Source organism: Amaranthus tricolor, chromosome 6 (assembly GCF_026212465.1).
Source record: "Amaranthus tricolor cultivar Red isolate AtriRed21 chromosome 6, ASM2621246v1, whole genome shotgun sequence".
Lineage (NCBI taxonomy): Eukaryota > Viridiplantae > Streptophyta > Magnoliopsida > Caryophyllales > Amaranthaceae > Amaranthus > Amaranthus tricolor.
This window is the reverse complement of record NC_080052.1, coordinates 22709068-22733855: the sequence shown is the minus strand read 5'-3', so window position 1 is coordinate 22733855 and position 24788 is coordinate 22709068. Positions and strand designations below refer to the sequence as shown.

The window sequence follows — 24788 nt, the reverse complement described above, 5'->3', positions numbered from 1 at the left end:
CATGCATCAATCAATTTTTGATCAACCTCATTAATTCTAAGCCAGTCTTGAGATGGAGCACCATCTCTAATCGCTGCATCTAGAGCTTCTCTTCTTTCATCATCTTCCTCTGAATCAAAATCAATATTCTCATCCTCCTGATCTAAAAAGTCAACCTCGTTCGCATTACGCCTACCCAAGTGACTCGTGGAAAAGGTGTTCATCACACCACTACCAATGCCACGTGAATGAGTTGGAGAGGTAAACTCATTCAAGTGCTCATTACCATAATTTGGATTACTTAACATTTCTGTGAATGTATCATGGCGTACACTAGGGCCTGATTCTGGAAGTTCCATGCTAGTCATGACTTCCCTCGCATTATCCAAATTTGCAACCAATTTAACATAAACCTTCATTGCCGTTTCAGGGGCTTGTGATGCCGCATAAGCAAGAGCCCTTATGCTTTCATCATTCTTAATCGGGACTAACACATTTTTCTCAGTCACTGGATATTTCATCTCCATTTTTAACATAAAAGAGTTGCGATCACAACCAATTACATCACAGATTTTGCTATGAAACACCTCAAAATTAGTATTCTAACGATGGATAAACATCACTGTATTTAATCCTCCATTATACACAACATCGGATCCAGTATAACTTACTTCCCCACCCCAATACACTATAACGGGATAATGATCCATATTCTGCAAACACAAACATGTTTTTCATATGATTTCACATACACTTTATTGTTGATTATGAGTAAGGAAAGTGTAAATGTGATTACAAGAATTTGTGATATTAAAGTATTAGAACACTTATTAGAAGGTTCAATTCAAATATAAAGCTAAAAATACCATTAATATATACTAAAACCATTAAACTAACCCTACAAAGTAATAAAGTTTCATTAAAGCATTTCATCAAACACTTTATATGCATACAAACTAAATCATAAAATTCAACTACAAATGTGTAAAATGTAAGCTTAAATCATGAAATCAAGAGAATGTAACAAACAATCAATGTATTTATAACTTTAAATGACAACAATAATGAACAAAAAATCAATTTGCAAATTGAAAAAAATTAGGGTTATATTCATACCTTAAATGAGGATGAAAATGAACAAGTAAAGAAGGAGAAGATGAGAATGTAGTTGATTAATTTAGTTGAATGAAAGAAATTGTGAATATGAAGTAAATGAGGAGTGTAGAAATTTTTTTTTAGAGTGCACCGGCAGCAAGGTAACAAATGAAATGAAGTGAACAAGAGCACCTGCTGCCGTTTTGTACAGCTACAACAAGTGGCGGTTTGCTTTATATTAATTTCTTTTTTTAAAAAAAATTGAAATTCATGAAAACCGCCATTTCATCTAGCGGTTTACTTCAGATTCGTAAACAAAACCGCTATTTCATCTAGCGGCTATATTTAAAAAAAAATTAAATAAAATTTCTCACACCTATCCTACGTGGACGGTATTGTGGGAAATGGTTTCCCATTTCATGCAAAGTGGGAATTATTTTTTTTTGGGCAATATTATGGGAAAACTCTTTTCTTTAGGTTTACATTTCTTTATTGGTCTTCTCACTTGAGACAGATTTTAATTAGGTCAGTCTAAATAATTAAAAAAATATAAATTTTTATAAGTGAGAGTTTAATTGAAATTCAAATATAGTGTAATAGTAATGCGTACCCCTCATAACCTAGTTTGAAATTTGAGGTCCGATCCCCTATAAAGGCAATACTTTTATTTTTTAAATACGACAGTGCCCTCACGTGCAACCACATGTGAGCACATGGGTCCACTTCTAACCTCCATCATTTTTAAGAAATGAAATTTCTATTACTTCGGCTCTCTTTTATTTACCTTTAAAAAATAGTTATTAGTAAAATTGATAAAAATGAGTTACAATTAGAAAAAGTAGTTGCAACCAGTAGAAATTAGTTTTAAACAGTAAAACTATATAATTTATAACTAAAAGTCAGTTACTATTTGTATTTATAAGTTTTAATCTGTAAAAATCAATTTTAATCAGTTTCAATCAGTTAAAAATTAGTAAAAATAATTTCAATCAATAAAAATCAAATCAATCAGTAAAAATCAATTAAACTAAACAAGTACTTAACCTGAAATTATTTGATAGAGATCAAAATGTGGGAGATTTTGAGATTTTTTATTTCAATCTAAAATAAGTATAAAAATCTTAGCATTAGGCATGCACAAAAAGTAATGAAGATTATATTAATATATACGTGATAATAACCCGTTGAATCAAAATTCAAATGTAATGAATCAATGACAACAAAACTCATCTTTTAATTTATATATTTATATTTTCATATGTAAATATTAATAGCATATTATTTGGAACATTTCCATGCATTTATTATTGCTTTTTATAAAGTGAAAATGAATCTGATCCTATAAGACTAAGAGGACTACACTTTTATGCTTTTCCTTTACTAATTATTTTACGTGACGCTGCTTTGCCAACAAATGTACTACTATACGTTTTCTTTTCCTTTTTTTTTTTTTAATTTCCTTTTCTTGTTAAATCAAGCTAATCTTTTAATTATTATTAGAAACAACATGAATCACTATAACACGTATGCTTTCCATGACATTCCACGTGGTTGTGAAAATGAGATGAAAATTGTGCAAACTTCGTTTGTCTTTCTTAGATGTACAGAGTAGATTTTAAATCAGATGGGTTTTGCGTCTATTTTTAGTCTTACCGAACATAAATATATTTTAGAAGTCGGGTCAAATTGAATTCAGTTATAAGATTGGGTATATATCGAATTAATAGACTTGTTTGGAGCACCTCTAGACTTTTTCTTTTAAAGTTTTCACTATCATATTTTAAAATAATAATAAATGATAAAGAATTTTTTGAGAAAAAAGATAATTAGAGTAATCATAAAACATATCAAATATTTAAAAGTAAATATAATTTTAGATATTTTTAGATAATTTTTATAATTAAATTACATTAAATAATAATAATAATAATAATAATAATAATAATAATAATTATTATTATTATTATTATTATTATTATTAATTAATAACCAAACCGCACTCATTTATTACCAATTTGTATTCAACTCGGCCTATACTCGTCATGGATATCCAATAGGAAATAACTTACTCTTAAAACACCGAAGAAACTATTTATTACTAATAAATAAAATATACTTAATCGGTCGTAAGTTAAATTTTACTATTTATTGATATTTATTAATAATTAGTTGTTTAACTTGTGAGTAAACCACACACCTAATTTATAAGTAGAAAACATAGTTGGATTTATCATGAAAAGAATTTTGATAATTTTTCCTATTTAGTTTTGTTTGTTTATTTATACATACAGTAAAGAACTGAAATTTACAGTTGACAAATATTATTATTACCGTAGAAAATAGTGAGATATATTTCGAGGTAATGGGTTGGGCAAGTTATGTACTTTGGAATTAAACTCATAATTTTATCTTAAAAAGTCGTGCTTTTCAACTGAAATAACATTTAATTTTCTATTTCTTGAATTTCAGATCAACATAAAATTGGATTAAAATTTAATACGCTTATAAAATTAGATAGAAAACATGAGTCATATATACTTTAAGACGCTTCCTCACATAAAGACATTTAGGCTAAAAATGTGGATGCAACATAAACCCTTTTTATATTTAGCGTTGAATATTTCACTTTAAATAAGGAGTGATTGAGATTTGAACCTTTGACCTATTGTCACGTTGGCTTCTGATACCATGTCAAGGAACCAATTTAACCAAAAGCTTAAGTTAATGGTTGTCGCCCATGAATATGTTTCGATTGAGTGTCCAAAATATGTTATATACTCTAAGGGCAATAATCATAGTTGCTCAAAATAAACTCGATGACCGGAAATTAAACCAACCTTGTAACCGAACTCGATTTAACTCGATTTCAAAAATAATTTACAATTAAGTAAAAAACAATATGGACGCAAAACTCAATTTACATTAACGTCCGAAACACCTAACTCAAAATCAACCTGATGAGCCGAATGAACAGTTCACAGCATAAACATTCCTATGACGTCTTAAACGGCAGCCAGGCACGGGTTGGAAGCAAGACAACATGGAGGAACATGCAAGAATGCATGAATAAATGAATGTAATATGTTTCATTAATTGTTGGTCGGTTGCCTTGGGTTCTAAAACGCGGATATACAGACCATCACCTCTACGTCTGCAGATCACCACATGCTTTCCTTGAGATTAAGGAATTAAAGACCATTACTCCCACAAATTAAAGGACACCTGAATCCTTGTTTAGGACTACTATTTTTTTATTAATTACAGTTGATTAATAATAATAACTAAGATTTAAGTTAGGCTTTCAAATGGGCCTAGAGAATAGAGATGCCTATTTTTAATTGATTAGTTAATTAGGGTTGATTAATTAAGATTATATTTAAGCCTTTCCAATGGGCTTGCTACACCGACATAATCAACCATTTCTTTGCAAAGTACTTCATTTTGGACTTTTTTAAAAGTTGTTGCATAGGAGTCATCCCTCATGAGTTCAGATATAAGAAGAGGATGTGTTGCATCCACACTTCTAACTTAAAGGACTCTTATCTAAGGAGGCGTGTTAAAATATATAGCATATTTTGGGACTTCAAATATCAGTTTAAATTTATTGTAGAGTTGGTTCCTTGAGATAAAAAGCCGCAGATGAAAAAGAAAAAACAAAACAAAAAATCCATCTCTAGTTGAATACCTATCCTAAGGGTATGATCAGGCTCAAGGGAATCTCCAAATTATAGTATAGTTTTGGCTTGATAACACGAAAATAATACATGGAAAAAGCAATTTAGGTCATTATCATACCTAGTGTATTTCAACCATAGAAAATTATAGTCAGAGTCCGAGGAGAGAAAGACGGCAACAACTCATATCCATAAAAGAGAGCGCGGCCAAAGAGTCCCCCGATTCGAGAAAGAATAAGAGGGGTTTTGCAACGTCTAGGGATGAGTGAGGTTGAAGATAACTTCGCATGCTTGCATCGTATCGTCCAAACGTGATCCTTAAATATAAAATAAAGGTAAATACAATGCAAATATAAATAAAATAAAGTAAAAATAACAATTAAAAAAGAAAACTAACAACAATAATAATAATGAGTAGGCCATTATCAATATGAGCTTTAATTACTTGATGCAAAAGGCAAGTTGAATTGATGTAGTTTGACAAATGAAAGACACACTTAAAAGAAACATATCATAATTGACAAATAACATAAGCAAAGTATATAATCATCAAACATACATGTGAAGAAAAGCTTGATTAGTACCTTTGCTTGTTATAGCAGCAAATTAGGCTTCTGGACAAGGACACATTTATATAGTTTACCAAACTTATGCTCAAGTTTTCCTTGAAGGGACATTACTAAGTAATTACTCATAAATCATAATCATGTATCAATAAATTGTGCTTCAAACACTTAACTTTCAAATTCTGAAAATATATATTCAAGGCAAGTCTATACAAATACAAGAAAATCCCTATCTTGATCTTAAGTCAATTCTATAAAAATTTTCATATTAAATTTTATTTATTTATTCAAATTCCGTATTTAACTTAAACATCAAAGAGACTTTTCCGAATACAGCCAACAAACAAGTAACTATTGTAAAAGAACTTTGAGAGATCTTCAAACACCTTCATCTACGTTAATTCAAATATTAATAGCACACTTCAACGTTCAAGAATATTTTCCCAAAACCTTTTCTTTCATGGACTTTTTCTTTGTGTCAATTTTTTTGAAAATTTGAAACAAATAAGCAATTTTAACAAAAAAATTAGCTTCGGGTGAATTTAATTTCAAAAATAAACGTCTTCATGTCTGAGCCTATGGTCAGGTTAGTTCGCATTTTACTAACAACGAACAAAAAAATTGGTCAAAATTGGTTGTTCGTAGTTATTAACTGTGAACAAAAGGGAGGCAATGTATACTGTTAAAAGAGGAAAAAATGGAAATTATATTTGTTCTCAGTTACATACAAACATGTTTTTAGTTTTTTTTCCTTCTAATGTTATGACATTGCCTTCTTTTTGCTCGCAGTTATGAACTACGAATAAAAATTTTTGACTTTTTTTGACCAATTTTTTTGTTCGCTTTTAGTAATTACAAACTAACTTAACCTTAGGCTTGAACATAAAAAAACTTATTTTTATAATTAAATTTATCCAAAGCTTATTTTTTTTTTATTAATTTTGCTTATCTGTTTCACATTTTCCAATTTTTTTAAGTGCCCTACCAAGCATATAATTTTTCACCGGCCAAAAGTTATTTTCTCCTATTAATTAACTCTATAATTTATAGTAAAAGTTAAAACCATTACCAACATAAATATTCACCATTGAGTGAATTAGTCAAAATTAAAGTCCTTTCCTTTTTTACCAATTGTCAAGGACTCAAGGGCATGGATTAACAAAGTGAAAAGTTGGGAGTGTGACTTAGTAGAATAAATAATAAAAATAATGGTGCAAATTTTTTTCTTACCGTAGATTGTGTGTATCAATATCTGTATATCACGTATTTATTGGAATAGTTTATTTCACAACAATAAATTAAAAATAATAAATACATTTTATTAATAATTAAAACCTTTTTTCCTATTGCCATATAAATAGTCGGACCCATTTAATTAAGATATTAGTTCTATAAATGTTTAAGAAACCTCAGCTTTTTGATTGTTGTAGGGGCGAACAAGATATGATCCATCAACAAGGATCTAACTACCATTATGCGTCTTTTCATTTGCCTATAGAGCTTTTTCGTTCTCTTGATCGAACATGATGAATAATTAATAAACTTAATTAATTTATATTTTAATTATTTTTAGTTCGTTTTCTGTTGAGTTAGTTATTTGATATGAAATTAATAAGAAAATGAGATATACTGCACATTACACACTTCAATTATTTACACAGTGTTAGCTGCACAGGAATACGCACATATGCATAAAGCAGGCAAGATTATATGGCGATGACAGCATGCTTATGAACAAATGTCATCTACAACTACAACCGTTAAGTAAAAAAACATTATATCAACTTACGTAAATGGCATGCTTTTGAACAAAAATAGATTAGCATTTTTTATTATACAATTATCGGGCTTTAATTATCAGTTTAAATTTTTGGTTGAATTGGTTCCTTAATATGGTATTAGAGCCAGCATTGTAAAAGGTCACGAGTTCAAATCTCAACCTCCCTTTATTATTAAAAGTGAAATAATTAGTCAGGTATGAGGAAGACATGTGCAACATCTACACTGCTAAGCGAAAAGCTCTCGTGTGAGAAGATGTGTTAGAGCATATAACATATCATAAAGTCTAGTTCAACAATCAACTTAAAATTTTGGTTTTTTTTAAAGTACTCACAGTACCGTGCATTTCGCCCATAGAGTTAGGGTCAAGGGAAAGGGAGGAAGAGAAAGAGTGTGAGATGCACGTGGTAACTGGTAAGGATAGAACACAAGATTTTTCATAATAAAAGTGGAGATGATCCTTAATTTGAGTTATTGGTTGAATTCGTTTCTAAAAAAGCGCCATTTAACTTAAAAAAATTCAAACTTTTAAATTAAATGGTATTATTACCGAGGAAGTAAAATGTAGTACTACGTGTATTGGAACAAAGCAAGTTTAAAAAAAAAAATAAAATAAATGTTGGTTGAATAAGCAGTGCACTAACAAGAAATTTCGAGGAAATGAGGAGCAAAGATGAGACATTTGCAAGTATGTCATAAAATTCAACTACTTCCAGAAACAGAATATGTTATATTAATCAAGTTGGAGTTAATGAAATTAGCTGATAAACAGAATCAGATGCAAAGCAAACTTTGCGAACATCACACTTAAGTCTAAATATTAATCGTTAGATTCACTTTTTTTGTTTTTAGTTAATGACGATTTTAGCGTGGTTTAATTTAGATATTTTTAGTATGCTATCTAATAAAAAGAGTAAAGGTTGTAATTAATTAAAATTGAAATGCAATCATAATATCATATACTATAACATAATTAGCAATTAACAAATTAAAAGAATTAGTTATTGGATTTCATTGATCAATTATTTAAAATTAAATATTTTATAAACTCAATAGTACTTGTAAGCAAATTCCTAATCAATAACCGTAATTTGTAAATCATCATAAAAGGACAAGAAGAATAATATTAAAATAAACAAAACCAAAAAAAAAAATTAAAATTACAAAACTCTCACCCTATCGCATCCTACCACATAAGGGTGATTTATTAATCTTACAAATAACCGTTATTTACTATGATCTTCTCATTATAAGAGGACATATATAATAAAAAAAACATACAATTATCTGTAATATTAAAATATTAAAAATAATATATGCAATAAACAAATTTTAAAGCATTCATGTTCTTGTTTAGGCTGTGTTTGAGTAACTTTCAGCAGTTTGATCAGGTTTAAAATCATCATTATTTATACTCAGTGTATCCCGGACAACTATGATCAGGGTCTGGGGAAGAAAGAACGACGACAACTCATACATATAAAGGAAAGTATGGTTAAAGAGTCCCTTGACTTAAGAAAAATCTTCAATGAGAGGTTTTAAATACCACTTTAAAAAATATCACTGTTTTGTAAAGTAGCAGTTTAACTATACGACTCTTTTCGAATAGCGTTTTTTGGTTCCTTCTTGTAGTTATAGACTGACCCTCTGTTCCATGTGCTTTCACGTAGTCAAGCTTTAATTCTTCCAAACGCTTTGAAATCTAAGTATCAAAAGTTTAATAGGCACAACACACAAGTTTATAATACCTATCATTTTATCATCAATACTAATTATATGACCAAAATCAAAATTACATATAGTTTAGAAATACATATCCAAACATAGTGCAAGTGCCACAAGTCAAAATTACAATACTTAGGAAGTTAAAACCTAGCCACAATGTAAGATTGGAAAGCAACAATCAACAGAAAGCACCAAATTTGTTAGATGCATTACTTTCAACCCATGCATAAAACAACCTAAAAAGAAGTTACTATATCATATGGATCGTCAAGGGTTTGGACAGGACCTAAAGCTTTTAAACACCATTCCAATAAATCAAAACAAAAGTTTTTCTTTTACAGTGTGACATGATCAAATACCATTCCAATAAGGCAAATATTGAAATTGAAGATCACGAGTAGCAGACACTCGACAGTGCATTGGGCATCATACCTTCATAAAAGTTTTTCTTTTACAGTGTGACATGATCCAACCAAACAAATACATATGAAGCTCCACCAAAGCAAATATGTGTACTTACTACACCCATCGCTTATGAGAACCTGCATCTTTTGTACCACTCTGAGTTCGTCTTCTGTTAGAAATATGTTTTAAGCTTGCACTTGCTAAGACTTGGTTTTGCATTGGTGGGGCGGATGAGTATTGTTTTTGATTCAAAGATTTCTCCTTGAGGGGACTCACTTGTCTGGATTTCAGGACCTGAAGAGATAATTTGGCAGGTCTAAATTTCTGGTTTTTCTTTGTTACATTCTCATATGAAAAGCTTTCTTGCACCAGTGTGTTCACTACAGCTACTACAACGACTTCACTTTGAACATTAGAGGTATTCTGCTTCTTCGAGGAGCTGTCTGAATCCGAAGACAAAGGTCTATCCATATTGTAAAGTAGGTTATCTGACATTATAGGTAGCAGCTGTTTCTTTTCCAGGTTCGTCCCAGGGAATGAGTGCCTCAAACAATTCCAATTCACATGTCAACAGATAATATGAAGTCCAACTTGAAGTAGCACAACAAAGCAAGATAATCATACCTCCAACAAGAGGCTTGAATACAGAACCACCAAACTCAGCACAAACACCAAGACCATAAACAACAACCTGTTATACAATTAAATCATAGTACTAAATGCAACTCTTGTGATTACACAAATACAACAGGAATTCAAAGTCACCTGTCGAACATCTGAATTCTCATCATTGCAAGTTTCCAAAAGGAAAGGAACATATTGTAATATCTGCATCTCAAAAATAAAAAAAAAAGCAATAAATATGCCAGAACATAGACAAAAGATTGGATTTTTAAGTGGAAATTTCCATCAAAGAATCCACCTACGTGTTGCTTCACGACAATACTCCACAACATCATCAAAAATACAACCAGCAATTCTTCTTTCTTCTGTTGTTTTATCCTTGCCCTGGCATGTGATTAACACCTTATGTGAGACGAAGCAAACATGAAAACGTGTACATTTTTGGTGAATCTCTAGACAGTAAAGATAGAGAGGCTATTGAGAAAGATGAAGTGAAAACCTAACCACAAATATGGCAAGTTAGCCGAAAAATTACCAAAGATGGTGTTACCCTAAGCTTTCATAAAAAATATAGTCACGCACAAAACTTGAAATATATATGGTGGTTGTCGATTACTTTTCTTAATAAGCATTTTGCCAAAATTTGAAGGTGTTTTCTTAGTTCTTACAACGTGGCTTTGTTAACTAATTATACAAATAGGACTTTATCAACATAGTTTTCCAAGAAATTGTTAACTAATTATAGATCAATTAATGAAGAACCAAAAGTAATTTGTAGATCCAGAAACGCATACCTATATACTATGATCATTGCTGTAACTTGGTTGTCCTGCATGCAAGCAGAAACACTGCTAATGGCTCCTTGCTCCAGAGGCATCTGCAGCAAAAATGTCAAAGACATTTCACATTAAAGAACAGCATAAGGTAAGATATTTATTGTGCAGTATAATATAATTTGTACGTATGACATCTTCCCAACATGGTATATCCATTACATGTTTCCATAAAACCATTTAGAACAAAGTTCAGTTGTGCAGATCCTTAATAGAAAACATCATCTAGATTTCACATAAATAAAAATTATAAATAAATTAACAAAAAAATATTAAATTAATTTTAACATATAAATCAAATTATTCTTTCATAGAAGAGATGAAAAACACTACTTTTTTTCAAGTTGGTGATTAAACGTTCTACCATAAAGAACCTTAAAGTTTTGGCTACTGCATTTTGGAAGTACTCCTATAACTAAAGCACCAACTTTTCTATGTCTAATAAAGACAACCTTTCCCAAGTAAAAATAAAATCGTTTAAAATAAATTTTGATAGCAAACATCATATGCAACTATACAATTAAAAAAATGCAACGGATGGTTATAAGGTTATAATTAGAAACCAATGGCTCTTGCCTCTCATCAGACTCCACTTAAAACTCAAAATTTTGAAACTTACCATTAGTAATTTAAAAATATTCGTGTATTTTCTTATAAATTTAACTATTAGACCTCACACAATTTTTAAAATTTTGTTTTGACCCACTAAACATATTTTCTACATCCGCCACCGAGTCAACAAAAAGAAGAAATTTAGAACACAATAAATATTAAAATCAAAACTGTGGAACAAAAGTCACATAAATCTGCCATCCTCAATGTTTTCCTTGAAACATATAGACCTATAAACAAAGGATTCTCATTAGACTCACTGTTTAACTTCTGTTTTTATTTTTTTGGTTATGTAAGTGCTTAAAGAAATGGTTACAAGAAATTCAGTTGCAAAACAATTCACATTGTATTAATTTAACACAAAATACCATTGTTGCTAAATTTCTGAATTTTCATCCAAACACAGATAAATTTATCAAAAATTAAGCATGGCATGTACTTCTACAAGTGAAGGTACAAGGTCGGCTAAGATTCAGCCAGTAGCTTATACTAACCAATCACGGAAATCACAGGATGCTCCATTTCTGTTGCACGCCCTCACAAATCCTAGCTATACACCATGCAGCACTCATCGGATAACCAGAGGCTGCAAATTAAGAAGCATATTGTCAATAACACAATCCAACAAAAGCCATCAATTACAAGATCAAGAAAACAACATTGAACAAAATCCATGTATAAGAACACCATAATCTTCAAGATTTGCACTCACATTCCAAAATGTAGCACTTGGGTATGTGCAGAATAAAAAAAAATGGAATCACAACAAAATCAAAACATTTCAACTTGACAAAAATAGTTTAAATGTCAATCTATTAGAGGCCTATTTGTTTGATCAATGGTTATCATAATAAAGACGGCAATTTGTTTTATATAATCATTCAATAACCCTACATTACTAGAATCCATCCATAAACATTATTCTAAACCCTTTTCATGCATTTGAAGAATAATATCTCTGGACTTATTTTAAAATTCACTAATCTCCAAACACAATTTAAAACAGCATAGCCAATATCTTCACAATCACCCAAAAAGATCTATTCAAGAAAATGTAGCAGCTCGCTCCTTAAATAGTGGGAAAATTGTCCATTATGTTTATCAACTCAATGTACCTTTACCATCAATCATATTTCCATTTTACTTAATTCCTCCATGTTTTCCTCAGTCTTCTCAAACAAGCTTTTACCCAAAATCCAATCTTTGACAGAAAAACTATTACTTCCAATACATAATGAAAGTAAGTATATATTGATTGCTTCATAAAGAAATATAATCCAGTAAAATTAATCCCACTAAAATGCATTCAAAAGGACAAAGAACAATATGAAGAAAATATTAAACCCTTTTACGTGCTAAGTGTCAAGTGTTGTGTAGAATCAAGTTGAGCAAGGCCATCACCAAAACACACATTGTCAAGCAAACCATCGACAAACAATGACTAGCAAACAAAATAATAATGATAACTAGCTAATCTAAGCCTCCAAGAGGGTTAACTATATTCACTAATTCTTTTAAAATATGTATCTAGTAGGTCTTATGGAGCAGAACACCACAAAGAAAGTTATATTTAACCGTTTAAAAGAAAGAATATGGCAAAAAAGTAGTATCATCGTTCGAATAAGTCTGTGATGATTCAAGTAAGATTTACACGGTATTACGTAAAGTTTCTTAGATTTGCAAGGCAGTTGGAATCATTATTATAATCATCATACATCCACAAATTTCCACCATAGCAAACAGGGCCACAGAAATTTACAAACAAAAAACTTTAAAAAGTTGATAAATTTAAGGTACCCAAAAAGTTTCTAAAACCCTAATGTGCAACAGGTTCGAAAAATCTTTCTATATGAATTTTACCCATTCAATTGTAAAAAACAAACTCCTTGTAAATTGTAACAATATAAATAAAACAAATACATGGACGGGGAAAAAATAAAACAAATATAAAGACGAGCAAAAATACACAATAATTTTGAAGATCGGATTTATTTTACATTTTTTCAAATTTTAGAGCCTAACAATAATTAAACTAAAACCTAGAATTCTAAAACAACCCAGAATGGAAAACAAACAATTAAGTGAAACTAATAAACAAATTGAAGAAAATATGTAATTGGAAAAGGAATTAATAAAAATGAATTGTAACGGTAAAGTAGAACAATTAAAATTGAAAAATAGCAAATTAAATTCAATCAAAAAACTTTATTTATAGAAGTCATAAATGAATTGAAAAATAGCAAATCAAATTCAATCAAAAAACATTATTAATAGAAGTCATTTATGATCCTAGAATTTAATTAGGCATTGTACAATCAAAATTTGTAATGGTTTGTCTAAGAAATATTGGACAAGTACAATTGTAAATAAACAACTCACTCACCAACTCAAATTGTATTAAGCAAAAAATACAATTGAAAGCTTACTTCTAAGCCCACAAAATAAACGAAAATCAATGCAGTAAGCCGAACACAATGCAGCAAAAAAATACAATTAAAGCCCCAATTAAGCTCACTCTAACCAAATCAAACAACAATCCAATAAATAGAATATAATTGAAACCTCACTTTTAAGCCCAAAAATCAATAACAATAAAAATCAATACTTAGTATCATAAAATGCAGGAAAAAACCAATCAAAGCAGAAAAAGTGGGTGAATAGAAAATTCATTCATATTAACTAAAAAAGAATGATCAAAGCTAAATTAAGTGTTATAGAAAATTCATTGGTATCAACCAAAAAAATGATCAAAGCTTCATATATCTCGAAAAAAAATTCATAACAATATTTTTAAGCAACAAAAGAAATCTCAAATAAATAAATTCAGAACAATATTTAAAAAGCAACAATATAAAAAATTCAAGATCTCAATCACATTGTAAAATTTAATTCCAAGTAACCATATGGAGGAAGAAAAAAAAAAGAAAAAGTGGGTAAATAGAAAACACTCCAAAGTCCTCACTATAAGCACAAATATTTTAGTTTTGGCTTCCTGGTTAAAGAGCAAAATATGTATACAAATGGGAGAAAGTATGAGTGAGTGGCCACTGGCCAGTAATTAGAATAGACCAAGGGACTTGCTACTCTTGTACTAACGAAGAACAACCAGCTAAATCAGATATCTAGTACAATACTGAACTACCAATAATAGATTTCTAGTACAGAGGCATCCAAACAAATCAATTTTGCAGCACACATAACCACTAAAAACCAATTCTATGAAAATACTACACATGATTCCACAAACACACAGACAAGATTTATTTAAAGAAGCACCTAAAGTAAGCTCAATATGAAAGAAAGGCTGTAAAATGTACACCTAATGAATCAATCAACACCCTTGAGCATAATAATTTTAGCATTCAGAAAATGATACACACCTTCAACAACTTTGCCATATCGAGCAAAGGTATCCCGTAAGGATATGTCATCTACAGACTATGAGAGACCTGCATTTAAATGAAATGATCTTCAGAAAAGTCACTCACAAGACAAAGCAAAAAGACAAATGCTCAAGAATACAGATACCTCCAAAAAAGACTTTTGATGAAGACATGCATCTGATAGCCTCGTAAATAGTGGAATTTGATGCTGAAATTTGCGAAGTAAACTACTTACTTACACTCTGTTTAAGTACATACCCAACTTTTCTAAAGAATGCCATAGTTGCAACCTTCAAATGAAAAACAAAGGGAAAAGGTTAGTAAAAATAAGTACCATTGCTCCACAACACTACGACCATTTCTCAAAAGTTCACCGTCATTGGAGTGCCACCACTGGCTATCTCCATTTCAACTTTCTTGTTCACACTATCATCTAACAATGTCTCTAGTTTGAGGAATTAAGTCATAACCTGCATAGGATTGAATCACTTGTAATCAGTTATGATAGATGTCAATCAAGACATGCCATGTTCAGCAAAATCGAAAGCCAAATCAATATCTATAAACCAATGGCAATCAGAACGCAACAGCTCAAGTAAGAAGCAAAGTTGCACACTGTTTACGAACCTATTTATCGAAGGTACATGACAACAGGAGACCTTTCCACAAAATTGATTTGTAGATAAAAATGAACCAAAAAGACAACGTAAAAATGCACTACTCCAGTTTCAAGCAACGCAAACCAACCACCAATTCCAGTAGTTCGTTCTTGAAGTGAAAATTGCAATTCAAAATACCCAATTCAACAAACGTAAATCCAACTATAATAACAAAAATCAAATATCAAAATGATAATTATACATACAATTTGATATACCCAATTCAACAAACATCTTATCTTAAACGGTTTCAAATATCAATACAAACAATCAAAAAAAAATCAAATTTTTATTTTAGTATTACATTGTCGGGAAAAAATCAAGAACCAGAACAACAAAACCCTAATCCCAAAGAAAGCAAAAGGGGAAAATAGTTGCTTATACATTCATATATCTCTTAAGTGATGGGAGTCAAATGTCAATGATAAGTAAAAGTGTATACATACAATACACATCAAAACAGTGGTAATGTGAATCTAATCCCAAATTGGACGCTGGGAGATTTCTGTCCAACTGTCAACAAGTGAAAACTAACATCTCCAGAACCATTGATGAATGTTGTGCCTGCACGCGATTGCAAATATTATGATGTTAGTTAGTTAGAGCCTATAACTTGATAAACAATAAACCGAGATGAGGAAGAGCAGAAAGGAATGGTACCTTGTAAGTTGTAATATCACATTTTTAAAACCTTACACACACTTAGCTTCATATTATAGCAGCAAAGATGGCAGAAGAGATTCATTTAAAGAAACCTCAATAACTAATTTTCTCCTCACTGATTCCTTGCTATGGGAGCAAAACAAAATCCCAGCATTATTAGTTTTGACTACACATTTGAGAATAAATAAATGTATATTGGCAAACCCAATTAAAATGGTCTCATCATCAGACTGTTTAAGACTGTTTCATATAAGAATTTGTCTTTATAAAAATAATTGTGAAAATAAATTTCAGTAATTTTTTATTCTCATGATAAGTGTCTTTATGTATGAGCCAATGGTCAGGTTCAAGAGAAATTTTTTTACCATAACTTTATTCACTGTTACTACCATAGAATAAAGAGGAACAATGTCATAACGATTAAAGAAACAAAAAAATAAAGACAAAGCTTGATCGTTGTTGATAATAGCGAACAAATTTTTTGTATTTTTGTCTAACGTTATGTCATTGTCTCTCTTTTGTTCGTTGTTACTAACAATGAACAAAGTAATTTTTTTTTCTCATATTCGTTGTTAGTAACAACGAAAAATCTAACCTTAAGCTCAGACGCAAAGACATTTATTTTGAAAATTAAAATTTCTTGAGCTTATTTTGATTTTTTTTTATAAAAAAACTTATTTTATTAGCATCGAGCACTCTTTGCAGCAAGTTCGCATCCACTTGATGCACGAACGATAGCACATCAATGGACTGGAAAAACATTTAATTTTCCAGTTGACCGCTACAAACCCAGACCATCCAGACTCATTAATTTTTGGTAAATCTATATCCCAACTCAAAATCTTAAGGTCTAAAACTTTTGGACTCGGACCCAAACCTCTCGGATTTGACGGGTTTAGGGTCCTAAATAGACCTTGATTCAATTATTAAAATTCAATATTTTTTTACATTTTAAAGATTTTATTAGTACTTAAAATAACTAAATGTTGTATAAGGCAAAATCGAGTCTAAATAAATATAGAAATAGGTTACGAATGAATTTAAAATTGATTTTGAGTTGTGTAATAAGTCAGATTTAGAGCGAGTCTAGCTTATCTGGATCATAACTGGGCCTAGATGGAATGTTTGAGCCAATTTTGGGTTTGAAAACCCTAAACTCAGATCCAAAATTAGACCAAAATCTTTTATTATATTGAATAGGATTCAAACCCGAATTCTTGAGTTCTTTAAAATTTGGACCTAAATCCTAGAAATAGGAGCAAGTTGAGTATAATATGAATCAAAAAGGATATTAGACCTATACCTATCCCTAAATACATCTCTGATTTCAATTACTTAAAACTCAAAAACATTTTTCTAAGTTTTGACACACTAAGGTTTTTCATTTCATGTCTTTACTTCAATAAAGTTTATTTCTTGTGTTGGATCGAGACTTACCATCAGGGTTTTAAAGATAACAAGACTTATGAATCATTTTCTTTTATTTTAGGATTACATGACCAATCCTGATCACTTAGCCTTGCTTGTCCTCATGATAGCTCAAAGAATTAATCACAAAAACAAAGTATACGCACAAATCTTATAATACTTTCCTTATAGACCTTATAAGGATCAAAATCCTGATCTCTTTGAGTTTATACCATAAAACTTAGATATGTGAGAATTTTTTGAGTCTTAATGTGCAAACTCAAAGGAACAGACGAAGTATATAACTCAACATAAGAACCCTAAAACAAGCCTTGCGTGAAAAATGATACGATAAACAATTGATGAGCAAATTCTTAAGACTAACAAATAAATTTGCAAGCACACACTAAAATTTTTTAACTTTATAACTATTTTACAAAGTTTTTTATTTAGTTTTATAATATCATACATATTTGGTATATTAGCACAATTACAATCAAGCTATAATTATAAGGTCTATTTTTGCCATAAGAAATAGAAATAAACTACATTACACACCATGCATTTATTTTTTCATGGTGGAATCATGAATTAAAAGCAAGGGCATGCACACACTTCCATAGTCTTTAATCTAGTAGTCACTACCACCAAATCGACCCTGAAGATATTTCACCAAATTAGGCTCAAGGTCAAAACCCTTAGCCAAAACGTCAACTGAAATTGGTGGTTGAGATCCAAATACGGCATTAGCTATGGTAATGACACCAGGATTTTGGCTACTTAACCCCGAAATTCCAAAAGCAGGGGTATGACCTATGTTCAACTGAAAATGAATCAGACCTTGTGGAAAAACGAAAACGTCTCCTTTGTAAAGCAACTTAGCGAATAGCTTATTTGGACCCTTGGCTTGGTTAGACGTGACAAAACCGACATAAAAGGTTCCTTCTATTACGGTGAAAATCTCGGTGGCGCGAGGATGTGTGTGGGGAGGATTAAGTCCATATGGTGCAAAATCAAGTCTAGCAATTGATATGCCCAAAGTGTTGAGCCCTGGTAAGTTGTTTGCTGCTACGGCTGTTGCTACAAAACCTAGCTTGTTATCAGTGTTTCCTGGAACATCCAGTCCACTGAAGAAGAAATCATTTGCGGATACCATCATTGGATCTTTACAAAAAAGCCCATTCACGAACACTACATGTTCAAAAAAGTATGAAGTTTGCGGATTCCATTAACTCGTTATAAATAAAAGTATGAAGTTTGCGATATTGAAATTAGTGGCGGTTGATTTTGAACTGTAAGTTAAAGAGAGCTAAAGTTATTTCTTATCATTCAAACAAAACAAAGGGTTAAGATTTAAATTCTCAATTTTTAATCACTATAACATAATTTGCTTTTATTTTAGTGGAATATATTTAGCTATATTTAATTTAAATGTCACTATAAATTTCTAATAGTATATATAGTGAATTTAGTGATATTTGTTAGACCCTTTAACAGCATAATAAAAATTATACTAAATTTTTTTACGACATAAGATCTAGTGATATTTCTGATAAATGTCATTATAGACTATAGTAACAATTATATATGTCATTAAAGGCCATATAAAGTGTTACTAAATTATCACTTCATATTGGAGCTTAAAAGGAAAAACAATAATTATTTCACTAAAATATAAATGAGTGACTTTTTAATGTTACTAAATTTTATGCCGCGAAAAGTTAATGTTGTTGTAGTGTAAAATGACCATTATGTAAAAATCAAGTGGATATAAAATCTGATTTTAAACCGATCCAAAACATGTAACTAAAAATCGACTCAATGATCCAAATGGCCGAAAGTGACCTTCTATACAACATGACCTAACAAATCTTAAGAGCTAAACTCGTTTAGACCTACACGTACAAACATCTACCCATGCTAAAAGTGAATCACGTACAATTAAATAACTCTCAAAATTTCAAGATCTAAACCCAAAAAAAAAAAAAAAAAAAAAAAAAAAAAAAAAAAACTATTATTTTAGAAAGTATTAGAACGTACATCCTTCAAGAGGTTGATTCACTCCAACACAAAAATCTTGAAGTTGATTGGGATCAGTAGCAAAGGCTACATAGCTAGCCACGGCAAAAAGGAAAAAGAACTTCATAATAATCTTAGAAGCATCCATTTTTCTTTTTTAATCTCTTTTTTTTTGGATATTACTTTAGAAAGTGTAACCCTTTTTATAGTTGAAATAGCCACTTTTAAAGTCAAATAATTGGTCAAAATTAAAATATTATTTGCATAAAATAAGATTTATTAATTTATTTAACCTTCACATTTTATTTTAGATTAGATAGTTAATGGCTAACAAGTGTACCCATTATCAACATGATGTGGTGCCGCATTTGGTGTATTTTTACAATTAGCATTTGGAGAGAATTTTTATTGGTTTGAGGTTGTAATTACATTATTCTAATTATTGTTAATTGTAAGTTAATATTGTACCTTAATCCCTAGTGCCGTTCTTAGTAATCCCCTATTACATGAGTATTGTAAAATAATGTATCATTAATTAGTGTGCCATTTATGTATCCACTTGATGATTATCAAAATATCTTGTAAGATGATAATAAAGATTATGAGGTGAAAATATCAACCTAATTAGGTTCTATTAGTGTGGTGTCATAGTACTATTGGGACTACTAAGTATTTAGCTTTTATGAGTGTGATAATAAGAAACGAGCAAATTCTAGTTCGTCATTTTTAAATATACTAATTACTATTGTGGAGGTTAATTGTTTGAGATATTATTGATGAACTCGAGAGTTCACTATTTATAATATCCGATAAAAAAGATTATTTTAATTTAAGGGAAAATTATTATGAATAAAACAATTATTTGACTTTGCTCTTAAAAAATGTTAGGGTTTGACGGCTAAGACAGCGGTGTTGGTCAGAGTTATGGGAAGTTGTCGTTGAGGATAAGGTGGCAGTGGGTTGTCGGATGGAAAGCAAAAAAAGGGTTGGGATGGGGGCTTAGGCTAGGACGATGGGAAAGGGCTGGTGAGATGGTTGCGGGGGTGAGGGGAGACGGTCTTAGTAAATAACGATTATTTGTGAGGTTAACAAATCACCCTCATGTGGTAGGGTTTGATATGATGAGAGTTTTATTATTTTAATTTATCTTTTTTAGTTGTGTTTATTTTATTATTATTTTTTTTGTTTTTTCGTGGTGATTTACAAATCACCGTGATTGATTAGAAATTTTATTTTTGAGTAGGGGGAATCGCGAAAGCCTTGTTGGGGTAGGGCACCGGCGGGAGAAAGGGTGAGGAGGTGATTTTATTTTTTTTTCATTTTATTTAAATTATCTTTTTTTTTTTTGCTAGATTGACAAGTTTAACAAGTAGCGGGTAATTTTAGATTTTAGAACAAAATACAAACTTTATTTCATATTATTCATGGTTAATAAAAAAAAAATTGTGTTATTATAGCGAAAAATAAACTATTATAATATTCACGATAATATTCATAGTTTAGGGTGCGATTGTTTTTGCTTTCCTAAGGTTTGTTGGAAATAGTTTGAGTATATTAGGATAGCCCTGAATATTACTTATGTGTTGGGACAAATAAGTTTTGGGCTAAGGGTCTCTTCTCTTCGTTTGATCTGAGTGAATCTGATTTGAATGTATTAAGGTTTGATTTGATCTAGTTTGATTCAGTCTAATTTGAACTGAATCTTTCTGATCTAATATGATCTGATTTGGTCTGGTCTGATCTGGTCTGACCTGATCTGATCTGAATTTATTATTATTATTATTATTATTATTATTATTATTATTATTATTATTATTATTATTATTATTATTATGCACCGTCTTAAACAAGAGATAAAGCTTAGATTCAAGGCCCTCTACCCCACCGAGTTTGCAAATCATAGTTGGTTTAGGAATCTATCTTAGGCTTGCTTGTATCTTTTGTTTTCCTTTTTTTTGGTGTGGGTTGTCCTTCCTCTTTGTACATGAAAAGTGAGCTGACTCAACTCTTCCTTGAAGGTGGGGGTCTTCTTCATATTGATGCACTTTAAGGGGGGTTGCTACTTCCCTCCGTTTTGTTTCTGTTCTCGTCTTAGTTTGGTGTAATAGAAACTTTTCTTTCTGCTTCAAAAAAAAAATAAAAAAATAAATAATAATAATAATAATAATAATAATAATAATAATAATAATAATAATAATAATAGTAATAATAATAATAATAAGTAATCACGATCTGATCTGATCTGATCTGGTCTAGTCTGGTCTGGTCTGATCTAATCTGAATTTTTTTGATCTGATCTGGTCTGATTTGATCTGATCTGGTCTGATTTGATCTGATCTGATTTCAATAAGAATAAGTAATAAGTTCAAAAAATTAGTTGAAGTGAACAGCCTCTAAGTGTCCAAAAATAAAATAGCTAATTTAATATGAAATAAAGCAAACAATACAAGTGCCAATAACACACGCTTGTTAAAGTAATAAAAATGCTCGTTTGAGCATTAGGGCACTCGTTCAAGCAATTCTACTAGATGGTCCATAATGATAGAGAAGGTTCAAAATTTGTTTTCTCTAATCACGCTAGATTAAGCACACATGCGATTGAACAAACATCACAGTACAATGCGTTTTTACGTGAAGTGTTGCAATTGAAAATTCATTTTCCTCAGAGAAGCATCTCACTTAACGCTTCTAATAACATTGTGAAACTAGTGTCACTCCAATTGTACTTTGACTTAATGTTGAAAATTGTCAACACGGTTGTTAGTTTGGTGAACTTTGTACATCCAGGGTACAAAAGCTTTTGAGAAGCCTCTGTCAACAAGTCAAAAACACAAGGACGTTTTCCTAACTCATCCTCGACTCCCTCCATCATGTCATCAACACGATCTACATCCTCATCGACATTCTCTTCATCTGTCTCATACTCATCAACATGATCTACTACATCCTCATTGACGTTCACATTATTGACATCCTCAACAACACTTTTTTCTTTGTAAACTCCCTCCTCACCATGCCAAACCCAAACATGATATTGAGGCTTAAATCCACGTCGAATTATGTGCTTCCTAAGGATATCAACACTATCCACCTTTGATACATTGCCCACTTGACACATGGGCAATAAAAACCAACTCCCCCCATCCTAACTTCATGTTCAACCTCAATACTACAAAATTCTAATACATCATCAATAAATTCTGACGATTCAATGCTTTCATACATCTAAGAACGATCTTTTGTCATCCTAAGTGTGATTAAATTAAAAACAACATACATAAATCAAAATATTTATATACTTAAATCCAATAATAATATGTATATTCTAATTAATAATATCATTTATTTAACTAACCCTATGTATATATATTAATAAAAATATTCATTCAACTAAACCTAATTAACTCTAAAAATAATACATTCCAAAATTAACTCTAATTAACAAACTAATAATAAAAATAGGTAGAATATAAATTTTCAAAATAACAATTAACTACATTCAAAATAACTATTAACTACTAACAACAAAAATGATATCAATAATGCCCATTTACTACAAACAACATAAACATCATGAACTTGCAAGTAAATATCCATTAAAAAAAAACTAAATTTGATATCTTTAGCACTAAATTACAAGTAAAAAACTAAAATAATGAACTTGCAAAACTTAAAAGGTTAAGAAATTAGCTTGAATTTGTGGGTTATGTAACCTACAATGAAACCTACAATGAAAAACAAAAACAAAATTAGTAAACATCCATTAAAAAAAACTAAGACCTAATGTCAGTTTCGAAGCTTGAAAAACTTGTAAGAAGAAATTATACCTTAAACTCGTGGGTTTTGAAGCAAGAACACAAGCTTAATAAAGTGGGTTTAAGGGGGGTTTTGGTCGAAGATGAAGAGCAAGAACAGTAGCAGCAAGATGAAGATGAAGATGAAAAGTAACAGTAAGATGAACACTCGTGGGTTTAAGGGGGGTTTTGGAATAAAACAGTAGCAGCAAGCAAGAATGTAATTTCGTGAGATGAAGAGTAAAACAGTAGGCGTATTCATGAAGACATATGAGGCGCGTATTTTTTTTTTAAAAAAAATATACCTTATATGCTGCGGTTTTCAGAGAACCGCGACATATAATGTAACTTTCTTTTTCCTCGTTTTTTCATGCCATTTAATGCTGCATTATGAAAAAACCGCAGCAAATGTCACGCAACAAATAGAATTTTTTCCACTAGTGTTGCTTTATTTCGTATGGTTGTGTTGCTTCATATTTAATTGATCTTTTATACATTTAAGAGGCACAAATCATGTATAAACTCTATAAATAAGAGACATGATACAAGATGGTTGACATAAAAAAATTTATCATATTCATTACCACCTAATATCACGATTTTAAATAATAATGCATTGGAATGATTTAAAGAAAATAAGATGATTGAAGTAAAACAAACATAACAACTACCTAAAATTGTAATTTACCTATGAAAATTAAACTAAAGAACTGTTAAGGAAGTTTCGTTGGAAGTCAATATTTGTTATACAATAGTAACTGCTGCATGTAGTTGTGTTATGTGTGAAGTTTAATGCAGTATTTTGTAAAAATGCCTGTCAAAACATGAAGTATTATTTTAGTTAATCCTAAAAATATAATTAATAATTTCATTTTTTATAATTATTTTATTAATTGATTAATTATATATCAAAAGTAATTTGAAAAAATAAAATACATACTATTCTGAGATAGAATTTGAATACTAATAGAAACACCTTAATAAAAATTAATTAAAAATCAAAATTATAATACAATCATCTTTATATATATATATATATATATATATATATATATATATATATATATATATATATATATATATATATATATATATATATATATATATATATATATATATATATATATATATATATATTTGAGAATTAGGAATAATATATAGAAGGAAAGAAAAACCATCATGTATCAAGGTCACACCAATTCCGCCGGCATAAAAAACCCCTGGGGAGAGGAAAAAGCCATAGGAAGAGGGGAACACGATACAGACCACCCAGAAACAGCATGGGGGTGGGCTATGCAACCAAGAAATCTATCATCGTATTTCAAGCTTCCGCGGCAAAAAGCTAAAAACTAAAACGCTACACCTTACACACCATGTTTATCTATACACGAGAAAGAACTACGCCATGTGTTATCGTACTCTTTCATCTTGCTCAATTATTTTCCGTATATTAACCCTGCATCAAGATATAGTCTATATTACATGTTGTACCATGAGGCGATATTCCAGCATATCCCAGCATTTCCATAGCCTATATTCGAATCTTGACTTTTAACAAGTAGATGAAGTTA

At 30.3% G+C, this 24788-nt stretch overlaps 2 protein-coding genes across 6 annotated transcripts; both read right to left on the bottom strand.

The window, feature by feature from the left end:
* Positions 1-9099: 9099 nt before the first annotated feature.
* LOC130815346 (uncharacterized) lies at positions 9100-16151 on the bottom strand. Of its 5 annotated transcripts, none has more exons than XM_057681786.1 (10): positions 15995-16151; positions 15781-15898; positions 15050-15145; positions 14821-14965; positions 14673-14741; positions 11787-11878; positions 10642-10724; positions 10150-10231; positions 9989-10051; positions 9100-9914 (listed from the first exon to the last, which is right to left on the bottom strand). In XM_057681786.1, the coding sequence occupies exons 7-10, from the start codon at positions 10722-10724 to the stop codon at positions 9708-9710; spliced, it is 435 nt and encodes a 144-aa protein (XP_057537769.1). In that variant the 5' UTR covers positions 11787-11878; positions 14673-14741; positions 14821-14965; positions 15050-15145; positions 15781-15898; positions 15995-16151; the 3' UTR covers positions 9100-9707. The 5 variants fall into 5 exon arrangements, 3 of the variants coding, with proteins under 3 accessions (XP_057537769.1, XP_057537771.1, XP_057537768.1); XM_057681788.1 differs by having other exon boundaries at positions 9100-9767; positions 9848-9914; positions 14821-15145; positions 15995-16139; XM_057681785.1 differs by having other exon boundaries at positions 14821-14883; positions 15010-15145; positions 15995-16139.
* Positions 16152-18010: 1859 nt separating this feature from the next.
* LOC130815169 (germin-like protein) lies at positions 18011-19571 on the bottom strand. The gene is made up of 2 exons (XM_057681548.1): positions 19445-19571; positions 18011-18595 (listed from the first exon to the last, which is right to left on the bottom strand). Exons 1-2 carry the CDS (start codon positions 19569-19571, stop codon positions 18036-18038), a joined length of 687 nt encoding a protein of 228 aa, XP_057537531.1. The 3' UTR covers positions 18011-18035.
* Positions 19572-24788: the final 5217 nt, after the last annotated feature.

Excerpts from the sequence above, each read along its gene's own strand:
- LOC130815346 (XM_057681786.1), bottom strand. The coding sequence starts at position 10,724 with ATGCCTCTGGAGCAAGGAGCCATTAGCAGTGTTTCTGCTTGCATGCAG. Across the intron at positions 10,232-10,641 it reads GCAATGATCATAGTATATAG|GGCAAGGATAAAACAACAGA; the intron begins GTATGCGTTTCT and ends ATCACATGCCAG. Across the intron at positions 9,915-9,988 it reads AGAATTCAGATGTTCGACAG|GTTGTTGTTTATGGTCTTGG; the intron begins GTGACTTTGAAT and ends ATTGTATAACAG.
- LOC130815169 (XM_057681548.1), bottom strand. The coding sequence starts at position 19,571 with ATGGATGCTTCTAAGATTATTATGAAGTTCTTTTTCCTTTTTGCCGTG. Across the intron at positions 18,596-19,444 it reads GAATCAACCTCTTGAAGGAT|TGTTCGTGAATGGGCTTTTT; the intron begins GTACGTTCTAAT and ends TTGAACATGTAG.